This window comes from Papilio polytes, unplaced genomic scaffold (assembly GCF_000836215.1).
Source record: "Papilio polytes unplaced genomic scaffold, Ppol_1.0 DF824047.1, whole genome shotgun sequence".
NCBI lineage: Eukaryota > Metazoa > Arthropoda > Insecta > Lepidoptera > Papilionidae > Papilio > Papilio polytes.
This window is the reverse complement of record NW_013525157.1, coordinates 5,275,760-5,297,856: the sequence shown is the minus strand read 5'-3', so window position 1 is coordinate 5,297,856 and position 22,097 is coordinate 5,275,760. Positions and strand designations below refer to the sequence as shown.

General features: G+C 33.5%; 3 protein-coding genes across 7 annotated transcripts in view; 2 read left to right on the top strand and 1 right to left on the bottom strand.

The window, feature by feature from the left end:
- Positions 1-2,572, top strand: part of LOC106100364 — an 18,778-nt gene extending 16,206 nt beyond the window's left edge. The window contains exons 8-10 of the mRNA XM_013279192.1: positions 287-466; positions 1,002-1,193; positions 2,063-2,572. Coding sequence (XP_013134646.1) covers positions 287-466; positions 1,002-1,193; positions 2,063-2,154 — 464 coding nt within the window. The 3' untranslated portion in view covers positions 2,155-2,572. The remainder of the gene's footprint in view (positions 1-286; positions 467-1,001; positions 1,194-2,062) is intronic.
- Positions 2,573-4,067: 1,495 nt separating this feature from the next.
- On the bottom strand, positions 4,068-9,962 carry LOC106100427. 2 transcript variants are annotated; one of them, XM_013279272.1, is made up of 10 exons: positions 9,853-9,962; positions 9,682-9,777; positions 9,203-9,274; positions 8,722-8,972; positions 8,312-8,460; positions 8,040-8,220; positions 6,402-6,566; positions 6,070-6,264; positions 5,882-5,977; positions 4,068-5,809 (listed from the first exon to the last, which is right to left on the bottom strand). In XM_013279272.1, exons 2-10 carry the CDS (start codon positions 9,764-9,766, stop codon positions 4,430-4,432), a joined length of 2,574 nt encoding a protein of 857 aa, XP_013134726.1. In that variant the 5' UTR covers positions 9,767-9,777; positions 9,853-9,962; the 3' UTR covers positions 4,068-4,429. The 2 variants fall into 2 exon arrangements, with proteins under 2 accessions (XP_013134726.1, XP_013134727.1); XM_013279273.1 differs by lacking the exon at positions 9,853-9,962 and having other exon boundaries at positions 9,682-9,846.
- A 1,441-nt stretch (positions 9,963-11,403) lies between these two features.
- LOC106100428 (bestrophin-4) overlaps positions 11,404-22,097 on the top strand; it is a 21,705-nt gene continuing 11,011 nt past the window's right edge. Inside the window, exons 1-3 of one of the 4 annotated variants that reach the window (XM_013279276.1) lie at positions 11,404-11,845; positions 21,114-21,224; positions 21,630-21,801. In XM_013279276.1, coding sequence (XP_013134730.1) covers positions 11,775-11,845; positions 21,114-21,224; positions 21,630-21,801 — 354 coding nt within the window. In that variant the 5' untranslated portion in view covers positions 11,404-11,774. Of the gene's footprint in view, positions 11,846-21,113; positions 21,225-21,609; positions 21,802-22,097 lie in introns of all 4 variants that reach the window. The other 3 variants (XM_013279278.1, XM_013279275.1, XM_013279277.1) reach the window with 3 other exon arrangements.

Here is a 22,097-nt window from a genome sequence, read left to right as displayed (position 1 = left end):
GAGTCCTCATTCACACAGGCGCTTCATGTGAACAAAATACAAAGTCTATTAAAAAAAACGTCGCGTTTTAAAAACGCTGCCGTATAACCATATACATAGAAATGTATTTTTTCTTTAATATATCCGAATAATCTTTTTTTGTTTGTATCTGGGGTAAATCTTAATTTATATTATTATTTATACTTTTCTTTTACCCTCGGAGGCTATCCTGTAGTGCCTAATAATGCTCCGGGATCAATAATTCCTTCATTACCTTAAAGAATTATCCATAAATCTCATAAGTAAACATTTGTACCAGGTCTGGCGTACAGCACGAGCTACTGGTGGGTGGCGGCGTGCGCGCTGCTGCAGGTGTTCACGCTGAGCCTGGTGTGGGTGACCGCCGTGCTCTACTTCCGGCACCTCGTGCCCAAGAAGTACACCACCACCGGCCAGGCGCTGCCCGTCATCGCGCACTTCTGCATCGGTATTGCACCTTTTACATTGCAGCATTTCTTAACAATAACTAGCTTTAGTCGCGACTCAGTCTGCGTCGAATTAAAAACACGTAATTTAGCCTATGTGTTCTTCCAGACAATCCTCTACATCTATGCTAAATATCGAGATCCGTTCAGCAGTTTAGGCTACAAACTCTAACAAACATTCATCCACTTATTCTGCATTGAAAATATTTGTAAGACAAGTTGTTTAACATGTTGTGAAGCCCTAAGGTGCCTTAAAGCTCGGGTAAAGGGGCTTTTAACTCTTTAGGTGTCTAAACTTTTCTTATTTCAGAAATCACCTAAACTAAGTACATATAGTTCATAGTTTTTCTCTCGAGTTTTTCTTTTTTTTGTCGTTCTCAAGTCGTTTAATAGTTACCAAGGAAGTTTCTTATTGACGGTGTTTATTTAATGTGAGAAAAAAGTATTTTAAAGTCATAACAGAACCTATGAACAACGAAACAGATCTAATTAATTGTCTTATTAATTCGACATTGTATAACTATGTACGTTTGGCAGGTCGTTGTATCGGTGCGATAGTTGGCGGGCTGGTGTCGCTGTCGGCCCCGCTGGAGGCGCAGCGCGGCGTGTACCGCGCGCTGGGCGTGGCCGCGCTGGCCGCCGCCGCGCTCTACCTCGCGCTCTACCACCTGCTGCTGGCCCCGCGCTGCGCCGCGCCGCCCGCGCCGCCGCCGCACACGCTGCTGCAAGGTATACACCGAACACGACTATTATTTTAAAAACAGATACAATACCGATGTAGTGGTACAACACTACTAAAGAAAGATCGACTTTCATGTCCCCTCCCTATGACAACTGTCATGACATTGTCAATTATAAGATTTAAAAACGCGCGTACATCTTTGACTAAACGTGCTCTGATTCCTATAAGCTTATATAGAAGTGCGCATACTACTCGATTTTTAGTTGTGCAATTAAACAGTTGAATTGGCTGCGAAACAATCGACAATCGCACACTAGTTATGCGACTGTTCAGTCGAAGGTTAGCGTGCGCTCTAAGAATAAGCGCGCCATACCTGTTTGTAATGTAATCAGTAGATTTTTGGAAGTATAACATTGTTCCTATTAATTTTTATATAAAAAGTTAGGATACGAATAGAGATGTCCATCTAACTATTATTAACATTAACTATTAGTAACATTTATAACGACGTTTGATTCAGAACGAAACAAAAGCTGTAATTTTCAAGTAATCGTCTATCCATTTATTCAGATCAATGTTTTTTACGTATTTTGCAAAGCAAGCAATTATCTGGTAAATATATCAAATGCGATTGTTTTAAAGCCAGCACCGTCGACGGAGAACTGAACGGTAAAGGTATGTTCGTAGTAAACACAGCACAGTCACACTAAACCACCACGACCTCGACCACGACCCCCACAACTTAATTGATTGGTGATCGATGGAAATCCGCTTTAAGATGCACAGTAAGATTTTGTATAAATAAAAGGCTATAAAATGTTTTATACCAGTGTTTCGGCTGTGGGAACAAACAAATCCCACAGAAATATAGGTATTTATATATTTGTATTTTTTAGCTGTATAATTTGTATTGCAGGTTTGAACGCCAACGGTGCGTCGAACGGCACGTACTCGCCGATGCGCGTCTATCACGAGGAGCGCTCGCGGAAGGGACACTTCCGTTACTGAGCTCACTTCACTCCGTACTTCTACTTTTGATGTTCCACTGAACCATGACAACTTCTATAAGTACATCAATGTGATATAATCTACTTTACTAATTTCTCTGATTTAATCAGGTTTTGCTTTGAGCTATTTTAAATGCCTTTTCTGCATTTGTTTAATTTATAATAATAATATTGTTTAAGTAATATTTTAATTAAATAAAATTATGTCTTAATTAATTCAAATAAATCGTTGTTTTATATTCCAATCATTCCGAAAACAGCAAGTCTATGCGACACGAGATTCAATTACATAGATTTTTACTTCTTTCCTTTGTTTCACTTTTACCGAGTTCCAGTTGGGAAGAATTAAATAAAACTGCCATCTATTGTACCACTGTGTATTTCTCTTAAAAACAAATTATATGACATATATATTGTGACAACATATTTTTTTTACATCCTTACTTGTCCAATCATCTGGAAACGACTTTGGAGAAAACAAACATTTCAGATGCACGCATTTTGATGGCCCTTTATCAATGCTGCAAACTATTAAATGGAAAGTTTTATTAAATCTCGTTTTGAAACTGTGATGCAAATTAGCTATTGACAAATTGTACCAAAAACACATCACATGTTACCACTCATTTAAATGTTACGTTGTTACATTACGGTAGTGTTGTTTCAAAGTTAAAAAAAACAGTTATCCTCAGTCAATGCTGACACAAAATCAATTTTATTTTAAATACAAACATATATATTTAGTTTGTCATCGTCTTGACTCAGAGATATTTAGGTCCAATTAAACACCAATAAATTCGGAGAATTTAATTTTAAATGAAAATTATATTTTTTAATATTTATGCGAAATAAATTGTATCGACAAGGACTTGGCAAAATCACCATACAATTGAGTATGTCCTAAAATGTTCAAAGTCCTAAAGTTTGAATTATATAAAAAGAAATCTTACAATACTTGAAGTATGCAATTGTCTTGGTGGTTATACAATTTTGGAGAACACTTGACATCAATTACTGTTTTTATAGTTGTCTACAAATTATCAAAGTAACATTAAATAGATACATAACCAAATAATTATATGACTGTACAACGGAAGCATTTATAGTTTTAATTACGTTATAATGGTTTATCGAATCAATCGATACATACAGTTAAACCAAAAGCAACGTGTACCATACAAACTTAATTAACTAATCATTACACATATCAAATTTAGTGGAGATATCACAAATTTATAAAATAGTAAACGAAATACGAATGTCAAAACAATACCGTTACCTTTAAAAGCAGAAACAAACATCTCTTAATCAAATTAATGATAAATACAGATGGTGTTAACGAAAAAAAGGGAAAAATTAAACAAATCATTTAGACATCTCTATTGCTAGGGCAATAAATACATCGTAAACAAAACAAGTAGAAAATCGATCTTTTTTAATCTAAACATTTATTGTTGAAATGTATTGAATGGTTCCTGTCAATTTCTTGTAAATATACCTACAACTGTATGTATGCTCACAATGTAAACCAAACTTCATATATGCTGAATAAGCGAACAAAATCCGTAACTCAACAATTAGAATTGACCGTCTGCAAGACTTATTATAGGAGAGAAAACTGTCTATGATCCAAATGTTAAAAAAATTGTTAATTTTGTTTCTAATTGACATTAAAATTACCTTTTGGAAAGTCGGTTAAAGTATCAATTTACATCTAATCCTGCATACACAATGATTATTTATGGATATGTTGAGTTACAAAAAATTATGTATTTTTCAAATAGGAGCAGAGTCAAATATAAAGTTTTCTAATAAATTTTATACCAATAAATAGTACAAAATGTTTAAGGACACTGTTTCCTTAGATAAAATGTTTCTAAAGATACAAAAAGTAAATAATTATTGACAACATAGTTCTCATCTTAATGTTTATTCCTGACAACAATCAAACAGAACATAAAAAAGTTTATTTCTAAACATACTTAGTATAATTGAATAAACTGGTAAGTAAATACAACATCTTCATATTGAAATTTTTCTTCAAGTAACAAAAATAAAAATTCGGGAAATAAATGTAAGTGCATTCGAAAACATAAAATGTACTATAAAGATTTTCAGTACCATTTTTAAATTTTAATTTCAATCTAGAAAAGCAACTATACAAGACTTAATTAACTTATTCAAGGCTCACTCTACAAGACACGAGCCTTCCCTTTAATCAAATTGTATTAACTTACTTACAAGTAAAATATAGTACAAAGTATGTAAAGTACTCTCTATTCCTCAAGTTTTTCCACTGCAATAGCTTCGTCTGTATCATCTAACATACCGGTATCGTTACTACTATTTTTATCTAAATCTTCATCACCGCCGCTAATATCTGAATTGTTTGTTGAATTTTTATTATGTTCCTTTCCATCCTCATTCATTTTGTCTTCTTTATATTTAGAAGACTTACACTCCGAATCCGATTCACCATTCAGGTCTTCCTCCTTTTCTTCATTCTTCACGTGATCATTACTAGCCTTCTCATTCTTAGCCTCCTCATCTTCAATATTTTCACCGTCCTTTTCATCTTTATCGTTATGCAACGCGTTAAAGTTTGCTTCGTCAACGTTGCCGACGCCACTCGAATCAACATTATTATCGTGACATTGATCCGTTATATTAGAATCCGTGTCCTTTCTATTGGCCGCTTTATCAGGACTGTTGTCACTGTTAGCTCCCGTTAGATCAACTTCGTGATTTTCGTTTGAGTCTGAAGAATTTTCATCAATGAAAATGGGGTCGTCATCGTTGTCATCTAAATCTGGTAATATTTCTACATCGTCATCCTCCTCGCTCGTATTGTTAGCGATCCTATTACTAGCTGGGGACTTTTTCTTTGCAACATACTGTTTCATTTCTTTATTGACATTCTGTCGCACTTCATTAAACCTATTCACCGAAGTGTTTAGTAATCTATCCAACGTTCTATGAAGATTTCTCATTTCATTAACAGTTCTCGTTCTTAAGTACACGGTCGTCGCTTCTCTTTTCAATTTATGAAGTCGTGACAAGGAGTACTCCAGAGCATCAACGGCATCGATCAGATTGTATCTGTACCATTCAATCGGTACTTTCAGATCGCATTCTCTGACAGATGATTCTGATCGCCTGTTGGTTTTACCGCTGCTTACATTTGTGTGTATAAGTTCTGGTTTGCGTTTTTTATGCGAACGTGAGTTCCTCGAGCTGTATGTGTTGACTATGGGCGGCGTGTTGGGGGGCCCTGTGGTGACTGCGCTGAGCTTTGCCGCGAACGTCGCGCCTTTAGAGGCCTTGCTTTGGGGTGTGTTTTCAGTAATCGCTACGATGGTCGCAGAGTATCCTCCGGGCATTGCGGGATTTGCGTTAATCGCAAAAATGCGGCCATCCGGTAGCCGATACATCTTGTTGGATGACAAGGTTTGCGGATCGACTCGGAATTTCAAACCACCCGTAGATGCGTTTACAGTGACGTCGTTTTCCGTCATCTGAACGATGTTTTCTGGAGTTAATTCCGGTAGAGTTGTTCCCGCGCGGGATACGAGTGGCGGCATAGACGACGCCTTGGGCGCTGTGATCGGACCGGGAGTTATACACTGGACATCGTCGTCAACATTATCTTCTGTTACCTGAATGTCAAACCAGAAAAATGTAATTGTTTGTCAATATTTTACTTAATTCTAAATCTGTCTTGAAATTACCTCGCACATCGGTTCTAATGGTAAATCCGGAGTGCAGACTACGTCGTCGTCTTGATTAGAAGTGGACATCGCTGCTACGGCTGCCATATCTAAGCCCTATTAAAATATTAATACAAATTCCATTAATCACAAAAAAATCATAAGCAAGATTCAAAAACAAATTGTTGGTGATATCTAAAAATTATTACCTGTGTCAAATTATCCAGTGACAAGTTAATGTTGTCATTTGATGCAACACTGCTGTAAGAATTATTGAAGCTGCCATTATAATGTGGACGTATCGGTATTGGTGGTCTATGAGCTTTGAAGCGAGGTATATAAATTGGGTTTAATTTTTTCTCACTTGGAAATCTTGGAGGACCTATTAAAGTCGGAGGTGTCATCTGAAATAAGTATATCATCATTTATTACAATCTGACAACATATGGTGACACAAATTGCATATAACTGTAAGGAAATTTAGATGTTTGAAGTCACAGTACATTAGAAGACATTGTTCTCAGTATAATTAAAATCTTACCCTTATTTTTTTAGCTTGCTGATTAGGTATTACTGGGCTCATAGTAGGCGCAGGCATAGGAATAGGATTTTTTATTAATATGGGTTTCTGTTTGGGGCTAGCAGACCTTTTTTGTGGCTTTTTATCAGGTTTTTCATCAGGAACAATAGAAGCAAACTTTTTAACCTAAAATAATATTAATACTGTTATAATAAGGAATATGCATGTATTTTTTTTCTTTTTTTTTAAACGATTCTACGTGTTATATAATAACTAAAAAAATAATTTGACGCAAAAATATTCAACCATTGAGCTAAAAATAATAAATTAAAACTACAATCATTTTCGAGCGACTAAAACGCGACCGGAGTTGTCATGAGACAATTGACGTCAATCGTCATATTCCATTCATAACATTACGCTCAGATGTCACTTCGACGTAAAAAACAACAAAGTATCTCATTGCTTCTCAAGTTCAAAAATCTATTCATTTTTATTATTCCTGGTACAAATAAGTGGTAATTAATAATTCTTTTCATTCATCATCTCCCCTGCCTTATCCTACTCCCGTAGGGTCGGCGCACCGGGTTTTCGTCCTCCAAAGCATTCTATCATCCGTCATCTCAGTCATCACTCCCTTCTTGATCATGTCACCTTTCACGCAATCCATCCATCTCTTTCTAGGTCTACCTCTACCGATGTACCCCTCCACATTCATAACTAATATCCTTCTTGTCACATGCGATTCATCCCTTCTCATAACATGCCCATACCACTCTAACCTTTTACTCCTTATTTTCTCAACCACTGGGGCTACTCTCAAACTTCCTCTAATATACTCATTTCGTATCTTATCCAATCGTGTTACCCCACACATCCATCTTAACATACGCATTTCCGCTACATGTATTCTCCTTTCATCCGTCCCTTTCACTGCCCAACATTCAGATCCATACATCATGACAGGTCTTACGACGGTTTTGTAAATTTTCCCCTTTATTTTAAGGGGAATATGCGGGTCGCATATTACACCTGTAACCTGTCGCCATTTCATCCATCCCGCTTTTATTCTATTTCTCACGTCACGGTCAATATCGCCGTCGTTTTGGATTAATGAGCCGAGGTACCGAAAGTCGGAGCAAACTGGAAGATGGGCGCCATCTAAGGCAATCGGGATAAAACTAGATAAGCCCCCGAAGTCGCAGAATAGCTGCTCCGTTTTCGCTCTGCTTATCTTCAGGCCGGCTAATAATTAATAATAATTAATTATTAATAATTCTTTTCATTATTTTTTTATTTTAAAGTTGGTTTTGATATCGTGTTTACAGTAAAATACTTCAAGAGTATTTCTATATAAACTAACGTAAATGAACTGTGTATTGTCAACACAGCAACGCCATATTAGATAAGCCACTTGCTTCGTCCAATAGTGTGCGTTTTAGAACTTAGCAAGGGAATTTGAAAAAAGACACTTTTTAATGATTAAATTTTGCCACTAAATCACATTATATTAAAAAAAATCTTTGCATGAATGCTTTTATCGTAATAAAGTATACTTAAAAAAAGTTTGGTGCAATTTGGCGTCATATGCATATTGCCTATTTCTTAAACCACCATATGGGTAAAATATGATTTTATTATCACTTCACAAATTCAAACCTGAATAGCTGGGGAAATTTTAGATATTATAGATGCAGTTGATTTTTTTGGGGTATTTTCAGGTTCTCTCTTTCTCAGTTCTTTTTTTTTACTTTTATTTTTGCAACATTCTGTGTGGTCTATCGCACAATCCTTCTGATATAAGTCCTTTTTTTCAGGATCTTGAGTGTTGTAGGCAATTCTGAAAAATATAAAAATAAGATTTTAGCAAAACAAAAAAAATCTGCTTCATAAGATTGTTCATATAAAAATGAGTATATTAAAATAATTACTTATTTTTCTGATCACAGTAGCGCAACACTGCCCAGCACATAGCGCGTATATCCCACAGACACTTTGAGTTACATTTAAAACATTTCCAATCTTCAGTTTGTTCTATTTCTTTTATTTTAGGTGTACCTAAGTTTCTTCTGATACATCTCTGTGAAAACAAGAAATATCTCAATTATTTTGTTTACTTAGCACCTAATGTAAAACTAGCTATTGCCTGCAATCATATCTGGATGGAAAAATAAACAAAAACAATCAAAACAATAAAAACACTAAACTTAGTAAGTAGCTTATGTGTTCTTCCAGATTATGTTCTCATGTGTGTCAAATTGATTAGCAGATCAAAAGATACCTCTTGTCCATTCATCTAAATTTAAATTTATAACATCAATAAGATTGACAAAACAATTACCGCACAAAACACATGAGGGCAATCAGAACAGCAGTACACTTGTCCACCTTGACCACACCAACGACAGTAGAGTTCTGATCCATCATCACCCTTTTCAAACTCTCCGCTATTGTAAAAATTGTGGCATGTGTGGCAAACAAGAGTTCTGAGCATAGGATGAGGACGCATGCGGCTCTCATTGCGTGCCGCACAACCTAGATGACGATCGCATGCAGAACAATGCAATCTTTGAGTTTTTATCATGTTCAAATCTGCAAAAAATACAACATTAAGAAGAGATGTATGAAAACAACTTAAATTTTGAGGTAAGTTGTACAATATTGTATCTTGTCACATATTTTTTTCTATTTCAGTCAAGGAAAGTCAAAAATTTCATTACATTTGTAATAGTTAAAATATGAGGAAAATCAAGTTCAATGAAATTTTTATTTTCAGTTTGCGAAATAACTGATAGCATGTAGACAAACAAATTCTTGTTAACCTTTGTACTTTTCTTTATAATAATTCCTTTCCTCTTCAGCAATGTCATCATCAAAATCATCATCAGTTGGTTCTGAAACAAAATTGTAACATTATAACTACTATTGCAAATAAAATTTATAATTGTGACAAACTAAGTGTTAACATAAGAAAATGTTAAAAGCAAAAGCTTAAACTATACCATATAATGTTGAAAATAAGTTAATATACCAGATATAAGCTAAGATACAAAATTGTTTGTTTCTAACAACTTATAAATAAACGAAAAACAAAAACAACTTGTATTAGGACATACACAAGTAAGTCAATGTTTGATTGATTAATTAAACTAAAAAATAAATTCCAATATAAGCTCATATTGTATACGTATTTTTATGATTATCATAGCATAAATCGTTTCATATCCTACATTTTAAAATGCAATAAATTACATTCGTAAACTAACATGCCTTCTTTGACTAAAATACAATTAAAACATACCTGGGAAAGGCGGGAATATAACATCTTCACTATGTATAACAACCGGCTTTTCATCAGGACAATTCTCACTAGCATTTTCACTCATGGTAGATTTAGCTGTTTAATAAAGAAAAACATAAATCAATACTAACAAAATCTATTATAGGTTTTTAAAACTAAATTAACACGTACAGTAACTAACAAAAACCCTGTCAGAAAAACTTTTCCTAAATTCTACTAGAAATAAGAAAGATATTCGGCCATTTTGACATTACGAAAACGACAGGAACACAGAAACAGGTAATATTTTGCCACCAATAATTGGCACAGATGAAAAATACTTAAATATCCAAACTAAGTTAATGTATCATAATGGCATACCTACTTATTCACAAGTTATATAAAACTATTGACCGCGAAATGCTTCAAACGTAAGCGCAAGTACAAAACATTTTAATAAAAATTAACAATAAAACGCAGCACTACAACACAACGGCAATACAACACAACACAACGAAATGGCTGGACCAAGTTCAAGATTTCGACCGGACTTTCACTGAAGGAGCCGACATAGATGGGCATATTATAGGTTACTTTTTTATCTCAATATTGCGTGGACGAAGACGCGGGCAACAGCTAGTTTTAAACACAACTTATTCTATAATGTTAAATAACTCGATTTTCCGTCATTTCGGGCAAGCAACAACAGGAAAATCAGAGTAAGTTTTCAACTTAATTCGATTAAAAAATACTATACACTTGTTTTTGAATTGGATGCTTCGAAAATCTAAAAAGTAAAATCAAAGTAAGCATTAATCCTTATATAGTATAGTATCGTCAAACTAGGATGTTTTACCCGGTTAGGGAGGCGCTGCTTTCGGATGTATCTGTCAGAAGATATATAAAACTTACATAAACAATGGAAATGGCATAAACGGAGGGCCTTAGTGCGTTATCATAATTTAGTTTCTCTTATGTCCACTTCGTTAGATAACTTATCAGTCTATACCCATGTATGTCCACTATTCATGGCAGTACTACTAGAACAGGAATGAGCTCTTGTCGCAATATTGAAGCCGAGGAAAACCTCAACAACTGTACCTTTTATCCTTCTCTAGTGATGGTGACTATGGAGACATATGATTTAAGAAGAGCAATTTAAATAAACTTGTTTTTGTTGTCTGATTATTATTTGCTTCCGATCGATTTTAATTTATTATTGTTGTCATGTATGTATTTACAAAAGACATAATTCTAAATCAGACTTTGCAGTTAACAGTCTTGTGAAGTTTACGCCGCAAACTGGGATTGGTTTGTCATGCATGGTCACCGTAATTCTTCACCAACAAATTATGTTTAAAACGATTACCTATGAAAATATAACCCACAGTGAGCATAGTACTCGCTTCGGCCTATTTTTCTACAAAGAACGAAAGGATTGATATCTGGCAACTCTAGGTCCCTGTTAGAAAGCGACAGCGAACACTTGTACCCCTCTCACTCGGCTTCAATATTATTTTGCGTGCACCAACACTCTTACGCCCTTAGCATAAGGTTTTATTTTCTTTATTTTTACTGCAAGATGTACAGATAGAACGCATTCCTGTTCTAGTAGTACTTCCATGCTACTATGTCACTGTAACCTGTAACTGACTGAAGTGTCTGTCAAAAACTGCCAACTGCCTAGCTTTAATAGTAGCTGGCAACTTTGATTAAGTTCCATCACTTGTCTACAAACTGTCTACGTCAAAACTTAATGTTGCTTACTTCACTCGTGCATAGTGTAGTACAATGTTGTTTTTGTGATTGTCTTCATTTCAATTCAGTTTAATGTTGCGTGTTTTCTGTATTGCGGTGCGTGGTGTGTGTTGCAGTGTTTATGTGATTACATACAGCTAATAATGTGGTTGGCTTATTTTCATAAACATGAAATAAATTTATTAGTGTTTTAAGTCAAGACTTAGTTTCAAGATTACTGTAAATGTGACTAGTGAGACAAGATATTTCTGTCTTTTCGACACACCTATTCAGAAAAGTTTTGCTTTGCGTTATGAGTAATATAAATAATAATAATTGGTACCATACTGTGATATTATAGCTAAAATCAAATCAAAATGACTGTTACCTACACTGGTGAAGTAGCTACTTGTCGCGGTTTTGGAACATTTTTAAAAGTTTTGTACAAGTAAGTTTTATATGATTTTTTACAAATTTAGTTTTCTGTTTTTTTATTTATTTAATCACGCCAACGCCAGCATATTTCATAAAAACAATTTTATTTTATATCTAAAATAATATCTGCACGTTGCAAAGAAATGGTCTGATCATCGCAGTTAAGTAAATTTCAAATGGCATTGGTAACAAAATTAATGTATGATTTAATTTAAACCTAATTAATACCTTTTCTATCAGATGTTGTATGTAATACCTAAGTACCGCCCGCGAAAAAAACTTAATTATTTAGTATCCTAATCCTATGCATTATCCCAGGCCATTATATTTTCATGCCCCACGAACTTTTGTGTACCTTATTAACCACAAGGAAAAATATTAGAATAATCTGCACAAAAATTAAGTAGACTTCTTTATTCTATCAAAACAAAATAAACCATGCCAATCTTATTAATTCTATCATATATATCGATAATCTAAATGTTGCTTTTAATTAATTGGAGTATGAGAACTTGAATAACCTAATGGCAAAATAAATATTATTCGGTACTTAATTATTTCGGGAATCACGTCTTTTATAAGGGCGTGGTTGCACCCCTCAACACTTCACCACTGTACTCTAGTACGAAAGCTGGTTTTGTTTGGTTTTCAAAAAAAATCGTGATCAATTCTTTTCATTAACACTGTAAAAACTATGCTGTTTCTCATGCTTTTCTGACATTAAGTGGAGATGCACTATTAACAGTCACACTCAGTTATTTAATTGACAGTCCCTTAGTGTAGATTTTCCATGCAAAACATTTATTTTCTCCTTAGGGACCACTTAAAAGCATTCAGTGGGCCAGTAGGTATATCTTGTCTTGCTGTCAATGTCCATTTATCCTTTATCTCGACACCCACATTGTACTCTGACAAGACTAACTCTGACTAATTATATCGTTTGTTCTTGCCGAAAAACGTTTCAAAATAAAAATAAGGACTAGAAATAAAAAGCCTTCTATCGTTTAATGCTGAAGAAAATGATGGTCTCTATTGTTTTTACGGACAATACTTGGTTACAACTGGGTGGGTAAACATGTTAACAAATAGCAGATACATTCCAGGCTCGAAAACACGTACGCTGTGGTCAAAACAGACGTAGTTGTTTAAATTTTTCACATTTTTAAATAACTAATCTTTCGAGTTATAAGCCCGTAACAGTACAGCAAGACGGCGAACTTCTTGTAAATCATATTTAATGTAATAAAGAAGCAAAATTTTCTCTATCTTCGTTGTAATGGAGTACACACCGTTTAGAATCGAGTCACTCACAACAAATCAGAAATCTATACGGTGTACTTAGTTACTAGGCGAGGGCCGAAGGGACATTAATTATTCAGCCCACCTAGTGCACTTTCAAACCCTTACATTCACATTTATTAGAATCAATAAATGACTATTATAAGGAGCGTACTTTGGATGTTTGGTACAAAAAAGTAAAGCAACAAAACGTTTGTTGTTTATATTTTCAATCGAAATTTACACCGACTTACTGATGTTTAGTCCTTGAATGAAACCTATCTTCTATTTAGTTATTTTTTTTATTAAATCCGATTTTTGCAGAGACAAAGTATGTCAACTATTTTTTACTTTTATTATGAAATAAATTGTCAAAACACGTAAATTACTCTAATTTACAAAAAAAATATCACAAAATACGCAAACGCTTAAGAAAACTACTAGTAAATTCACAATTTAATTGTACAGAATTATTATCAGTAGATAGCGGAAAAGTTACAATCATTATCACTAATTGTTCTTTACCGAAGGGGTAGTCGGAGCAAATAATAAATGTATCGTTTTCCAATAGGAAATATATTGTGGCATTACAGGGTGTGTAGCTAATTTAATTACGATCGCATTACTGATGGCAGTTTAGGAACTGTGCAGTTCTTTATTCCTCACAGACGGCTTGTATACCGAATATATGTTTTGCTTGTATGTAATTCCACTTTAGCTTATTTTACGGAACAAACTTCGGCACATTAGGCAGCAAATTATTGAAATTTAAGCAACTGTTTTTGACTACTTTACCTAGTTTTACATGAATGCGTAAAAGCCGATTTGAAGTCAATAAATTGGGGTTCCCCCCTAGTTTTATGCTCATTTAATGTATGTCTGAGTTTTTGTAGGACGACGCAAGTGTACATTAAAAATATACGACAAAAAAGAAATGGATCGTATGAATTAAGTGCAAAAAAGATCTTGGCGCGGTCTATCACAAAAAACGATACAATGATCTAATCGAATTCTTGCATGCTTTGATCATTGTAAAAGAACCGATTCGCATTTTGAATATTAGATCGCCTTCTCTTCATAACAAGGTATTAAAAAATAAATAAAAACAGTATATACAAAACCTTTTTTATTTTTTCAATTGTACCAAGTTTTTGACAATGTTTAGTTATAGATTGTTTAAGAACCGATGGATCTTGTCGATAGCATATCGACAGATAATAATAGATTGTCGCAATGGAGACGGTTTTTATAAGAAAAAAAAAATAAAGAGATGAAAATTCACACATTGTTTTGTTGAATTGTAACAAAAAGTCACACTCTTTGCATTGGTGTTGTAATTTTTAAAAAAGTGTAGTGTACGCTATTTTGAATTTTTCCATACTTCATGGCAACAAGGCTGCTTAAATACATAAACAGGTATGTTAAGCCCCGTTTTTTTCGAGAATATTGACATTGATTGATAGTGTGCGATAGTCATTTTTGTCGTAATTTTTATCGTCATTGTATTATTCATTCAATTAACACACTGACGTACAATATAAAATTAGAGAAGTGGACCGGTGCGTTGACGTAATGCCATGTTATTGACCTTAAACCGTGCGAATTCAACTGGGCGCTGAGAACAGAGTTTTTTGCTTACGCGATAATCGATACAACAATGACTTAAAAATAAAATAAAACATGTATCGTTCTGCTTTTGTAACGAGTTATAATACGTTTTATCTCATGTTAACTTATGTGTCTTAACATCCGAATCGTATTAAAATAACTTTGAAAACTTGTAGTTTGTCAGTACTGTTTAATTTATTAGATGCCGCAGTTTTTATTGTGGATAAATTTGATTCTTTTAAGCATAAACTAAATCAATACCATTGCAAAAGTAAAAAAGTTTGTCAAATGTGGATTACCCTTATTATCCTATATTCGATCTAACTAGACAGCTACTGCAAGATTGTATATTTCCGGCCATATACTGCGTGTGGAGACATTAAAGAGCCGCAGTCTGGGTTGTTTATTGATCTAAATATAGGGTGAATGTCCTCCGATATCGCATTATACAAAATCTGAAAATATTCTCATATATGATGAACGATACGCTTCAGGACTTGCATATTTAACCTTCCACGGATTATAAAATGTGCAACTTAGGCATTGAATGATATCGATTTTTTTTTATTATGGCCCATATTCTATTGCATGCTTTAGAGAACATTATAATACTGCTAAGTATGCAGATGTCTTATACCGTTTTGTAAAATAATCTTTTAAGAAATTGTAATGATTGATGAAAGCACAGATGTCCCTCTGGTGTTACGGATGTCGATGGGCGTCGTTGACCATCTCGGTGATCTCGCCGCTCGTTTTCCCCCTTTTATTATAAAAAAGCACGCTGATGACAATCACGATAGAACGATTTTTTTTAACGTGACATTTGTTTTGGACTTATGGGTAACTATGTGTTTTTGTTTTTAATAAGTATTCGACAAGCACGTTGTGATTCCCTGAAGGAAAAAGTCTTTGTTTAAAAACGAAACATCAATATTTTTAATAAAACATAACTTAGGCTGCTCAGTCATAATATTTGAGTTTCTCTTATGCGATCTGTTATACCCATTGTCATTCTAGTTCAGATATTATAACCAATAAAACGTTAAATTGGCACTAAACGTTATGTTCTGTATCCTATATAATTTAATTTACATATGTGTGCATTAACTATGTCTATATCGTTCCATACAAACTATACGTTCATACTTCAAACGAGAGATGTACCCAAGGATCGTCCTAAATGGAAAATCATAATCTCAGCCTATCCCTTTGGGTGGCGCATGTGAGTGTTTCTAGTTTTTTTTTGTACACAAAGTTGTGAAGTTGAGATGATTTAATTGCCTTGTTATTGAAATTTAAAACTCTATTAAGATTTTAAATGTGAAATTCATAATGTATCCAACTGTAAAAGTATTTCTGAATACTCTTAGTAAACAAAATTATGCCAATAAAAGAGGATTGTTACTGAAACTTTATTGTACATGTACTTTATTATATACTCATGTTATTAACATATTATTTTCCTCTATTCTAATCTCGTTGCTTCATTTTCATTTTCACATAGTGTTCGTAAGCCGTTGAAGGTCGATACAGCTATACTTGAACTAGTTCGCACTTATCTAAAAATGTTACAATACTTGTAGCAAGCGTAATATGTGTTAAATGGTAATGGTAATCTTAATAGTAGTATAGATTACTGTTTTACTGAATACTTTGTTTGTTGATTTGATTGAGTCAAATATTTTATCAATGTAGCATTGCGGGCTTTTCGATTCAACACAATGGATGTTGCTTTATAGTCTTTCGTTGCGTTTATTTATTCCGTTAATAAGAACAGGATAAATACTTATCTTGGCAATCAATAGCAGAATTAGTAATGCAGATGCGGTGGATGTGATTTCTCGCTGAACCTTAAAAAGACGTTATGGTTAGAAATTAAAAAAATAATTGATTAGTAAATAAACTACAGCCATAGACAGACGTGGGGTTATAAAGTGTGTATTACTTAACCATTATATCATTCATACTTTTTTTGCATTGTTTACTTCGATATCATGGGCTAACATGCGTAATTTATTAATGAATGGTAATACATTTTTGTTGTTACCGCTATTAAGAAATCAACATAGAATTTTAAGACGGTCAAGGTTACAGTACATTATGCTTCTAGGGAAAAATTTAGATTCAAAGTATTTGTGGTCTATTAGACGTCATTCTGACTCACCCAAAGTTCTTGCATTACTAACTCATTAACGTTAATGTTATGTTAACTCGAGCTGAGGTAAGTATTTAGCCGAATTGAATCCGGCTGCCGATCTGCTTATTTTTTCTATTACCCATCGCGTGTCAGTTGTTTATTGTTTTTGTCTGAGAAAACAGCTGTTGTAGCCAAATCCAATTCAAATGGATTATTCATGAAATACAATTTTGAATAACTTATACAAATTTATGTAAATTTTGTTAAAATAAATACACGTTTAGTTAAGAGGTAGTAATGAATCTTCAACGTTTTCCATTTTTTAAATCCTTTGTTAAATTTCATGGTAAATAGCCTCGCTTATCTGGGTGCAGAATTTTTACCATTCCGACGTTTTTACCATTTTATTCCAATCTAGAAATAATAATCTAAGTTTACGAATGAAATAGTCAAGAGTATTCGGCATTTGTTTTGGCAATTTCGTGAACAATAGTACCTACCTTTTTTGACTTTTACCTGTTGAACTTTGTCCTTTTGTTGTGTGTTGAATTTGCGTTTATATAAATTGTAAAGGAAATTAAAAATATGTTAGGAGAGTTATAATTAGTTCATCATTTGGTATTGAATAAAATAATTGCAAGGTTGTGTTGCGGCCTTCCAACATTGGCCGTCGCGTGATAAAGATCATTTTCATTCAATGTAATAATTATTTGTAGATATCATTGTTTTATTGTTTCTCAGTAATCTTGATTTAATAAATAAGGCTGATCCATAAAGTTGAATACGGATATGAGATTAAACATATAATTTTCAAACCATATACTGCTATGTAGTATTACAATTTGACGTAATTTGAAGTACAATGGCCATTGCAGGCGGTGTTACACTTTTAAAACGATACCCATTTGTACGTCATGTACGCCATGATATGAGTAAAAAGTCACTTTTAAAATGATCCTTTACGAAAAAGCGAAAATGAGCATATTGTAAAAGTACCGTTTTCCGCAATTAAAAAAATCAATGTGCGTTATATTTTAACTATAAATGAAATACCGCAAAAAAAGGCGACTGTACACACTCATATTCTCTTAGTTAAGTCAGTAATTCACTACACATCTGAGCTCATACAAATATGTATCACTTCCCGGCAAATGATTACTATGATACACTATAAAATTAAGCTATTCAGTCAGTCCACGCCTCGACATGGTCCAGCGGCGTGATACGTCATTCCATGACGTAATATCCTTATATGTGATTTACAAATTCACACCGCACTGCTTACTGAAACGAACTAACAATTTGTCTCGGTCCAGCAAGAAAGTTCGATCCAAATACATAGTGTCAATAGTACTAAACTTATAACATAAAGTAAGGCCCTAAACGACTTAAAAGTAAGATTTTCGTATAAGACAAGCGTTGTCATATCCGTTATTTTCAAAAGTCTCTAACAATCTTGTTATGTCCTTGTAGTTCGAGCAAAGCAAACATCAGACAAGGGTGATTTTAAAAAAAAGGAGTATGTTATGATAGTAGAAAAATGATTATTGTTATTTTTATTGTAATGTTGGCGGCTCTTATAATGTTTCCGCCATTTGATAAGATTATAGTGACGAATGATAAGAAAATAACTATGTTAGTTTTTTAGAGTATTTAAATCCACTTTAGTCATACTTTGATTGTACAAAACATTTAGAAAGCATTTGAATAGTGTTGAAACAGAAAACAGAAACTTGATTACAGCCTAATATAGATTCCTTGCATGTATTTTATCCTATTCAGGAGCACTTTTAATCAAAGCCTTCGTCCGTTAGCGTTCGACCTTAGACATTAATTCTATTCTAGACGTGCCAGTTCTACACGAAGTACTTGACACCGTTCGATGTGAGAACACAAACGTATTCCTTACGCATACTTATTATCTAACTTACGAGTATAGATAGATTTCCTCGCAGCACTAAAACTTGATTGTTATCAACGGACATACGACTAAGCGGACCATTCGTGGCATACAATGCTTGATATATGGACGTTATGATGTAGCGCAAGGTTGTATATTGAATGGAATATATCTGTGGACATAGGTTAGAATATGATAAATGCAATTTCATTACTTTACAGGACAAGCAATTAAATTATTAGGAAATCTTGAAGGCACTATTAAAATATAAAACACTTGATATGTAAGAAATGCAAAATGCATGTAGTTATCCTGATATGACCAAATGAAAGAGTATTTTTTGACGATTATACCTATATTAATGAGTCGTACTGAGCAAAAATGTACTTATCATTGTCTGATCTATGACCTCAGATATTATGTAGGTAGTGGTTTAATTTCTTTACTGACCTGAATACAATAAAAATCCAAAATAGGTAAAGCGTAGTAGCTTACTATTTTAAATTCATCGCGCTCAGACAAAGCGACGCCGTGGGGCGACTCATACATTGTAGGCTGGTTAACACCGATAACTATAATGCTAACATAGGATTCAAATTAATTTTTTTACATATTACATTGGAATCAACAATATTCAATACTTCTTGTTATTCTAAATTATACATTGTATCAACTGAGTTACTGAATGTACACAATACAAGTGCAATTGTTTCAACGCCACGTGATGACCAGTCCGTTGGCAACAGTTAACACAAATCTAATATTTATGCTCGTGTTTGTGGCTAGAGTAAACAATATAATATGGCCTATGCACGACTTCTTGATGCTGTATTCAAAACATTGAAAATTCTGTCGAGTTATATCTAAACAAAGTTCCAACATTTATATTTCTTTGTAGTGCCATACATTTCTAAAAGTGATTTGTAGTAACTGTCTGCTGGAGAAAATTTTATCTTGAGAGACAGTGCGGGTTTCTCTATCTAGTAGGAATAGTTCGTGCAAATATCACCAGTAATCAAATATGTATTACTATAAGAGAAAAGCTATAGATTTATGTAGTAAATTACAAGAAAATCACTTTTTTCACGAAAGTATCACATTTGAAGAGATTCAAGAAAGTCGATACAGTTATTGGATGGGAAGACATTCCAATTACGCGCGTCATGTCCAATAATAAGAAACCTAGAAAAATCATGTGTTTGTTTGATATCGATATTTAAAAATAAAAAAGTAAAACAAATAGTTGTAGAGTAACAGTAGATCGTGGGACAATTATTTCATCGTTGTATATTTTTAGTTCGAGCAGATAGCTATTATTATAGTTTAAACGAAATTTTACAGCATAAAGTTTCTTACAAATCTTAACTGCTCCTATCGACTAATTTATTGTAATTTGAGGAGCCAAATCAACCGATTCACTTTTTCCTAAACATTTTGGACCTCAGCACGCCATAAGTTTTGTGTTTAACAAACTGACGAACCATATATCATCATCTGAAGTCTCTGCCTTATAAAATCTTGAATTGAAAACATAGAACTTTTGAAACGGAAATTTCAGACATATTAAATCATTAATATCATATGTGTGGCAGATTCGTATCATGACGCAATCAACACTTGGCCGCGAAGTAATCAGTCGCTAGGCTTCTTTAATGACAGCAATTAAACTCAGGCAAATGTGTAGTTAGTTCCTTCCAGTAGGAAATATACATTTATATTAACGTTTACAAACAATTACAATGATACAATTGATCAATCTGCTAACAATTACTTTGTAAACTCAGATGTTAGAAATATAATAGTACGAACATTTTTTAATTAAATAAGGAAATAAATTATGTAGGAAACTTAATTTCTATTCAAATGGTATGTTCCTTGACGTATCACCTGCTCTTCCACCCTATAAATAACAAAGGGCAAACACGCAAGCTGCAAACTTTTTGCCAGCTAATAAGAAACACAATACAGCAAATGTAATATGAAAAATAGAACGTAACCTACAAGTAAACTAAAAAGTAAAGCAATAAAAAGCTTATTTAAGTACATATGCAAAGAACTAGATGATATTTGTAAGAGGTTATCTAGTTTTCGTCCGACTTCCCAAAAGAAGGAGGTACTCAATTCGTCTGTATGTTTTTTTATGTATTTCAATACGCACGTCACATGAAGAAAGCTAAGAGATTATATGCAATCAAAGTTAAACTTAGAGAGAAATGTTGATCTTGTGAATTAACGGTTATTATAATTGTAAAACAGTATTGACATCATTTATATGACGTTTTTGCTCTTGTTTTTTTTTTCGTCAGTCTTTTTACTTCTACCAAAATGTTGAGTTTAAAATGTTTACATTGTTTGCAGATGGCGGGGCAGTATATACAAACTCGTGTGGCTGGACCTTCTAGTATTTCTACTTTCGTATTATATTCTAAATTTGACATATCGGCTCCTTTTAGACGAAAATGCCAAAAGGTTTGTATTGAAATAATTATTGTTATAATCATTTTGATAGTTTAATAGAATCTGTCCTTTTAAAATGTGTTTAAAATAAAAAAAAAATATGAGTTTCTTAGAAAAGATTGAGGTTAGTGTTACTTTTAGCCTTTGAAATAATCCTTTGCAGTGTTAGGACAACAATCTAGCTCATAAAGCTAGATGGAATTTTTCCTAAAGGCTTTTACTTTGTCCCAGATTTACATGTGGAGATGTGTTTATTTTATGTCACATTTAACCTCCTCGTATAATACGGTCATTTGGTTACAAGACTAAAGGCATAACATACTTGATGTATTCCTACACAATAGTTTTTATTACAATTATTAACATAGTCACTCGCCTTCATTTATTTCAATTGTAGACTCGACTGTATATCTACAGGATGTTCGAAGGCGTGGTCAACTACTGCAGTTTCCATGGTAACGTGATACCGCTGTCTTTCGTCCTGGGTTTCTACGTGACTGTGGTGATGAACCGATGGTGGAACCAGTACACAACCATACCCTGGCCAGATTCCATTGCTGTCTTCGTATCTGCAACGATTCACGGACAGGTAGTGATTTTTTAAATTCTTATTTCATAAGTATAGTATCAACTTTTAGGGTGGGCTTCCATTGTCGACATATTTGAAAACCATATAAGTATGTTTAAGTGTTTTGTTATTGTTAATGGTACAGAATAGCTATGTTTATTGTAATTTTTGTTAATATGTATAAAAATATAGACAAAGAGTCAAAGTTTTTTTTCTTTTAGTTGAGAAAAAACTTTTTAATAAAAAAACAAAACCGACTTCCAAACAAAATACACTAAAAACAAAACAAAATATTCTCAAAAAAACAGTACACTAAA

Coding starts and splice junctions, on each gene's coding strand:
- LOC106100427 (XM_013279272.1), bottom strand. CDS start 9,766: ATGAGTGAAAATGCTAGTGAGAATTGTCCTGATGAAAAGCCGGTTGTT. Junction 9,275..9,681: donor TATATTCCCGCCTTTCCCAG/GTATGTTTTAAT, acceptor ATTTTGTTTCAG/AACCAACTGATGATGATTTT. Junction 5,810..5,881: donor CATTAGAACCGATGTGCGAG/GTAATTTCAAGA, acceptor TTTGACATTCAG/GTAACAGAAGATAATGTTGA.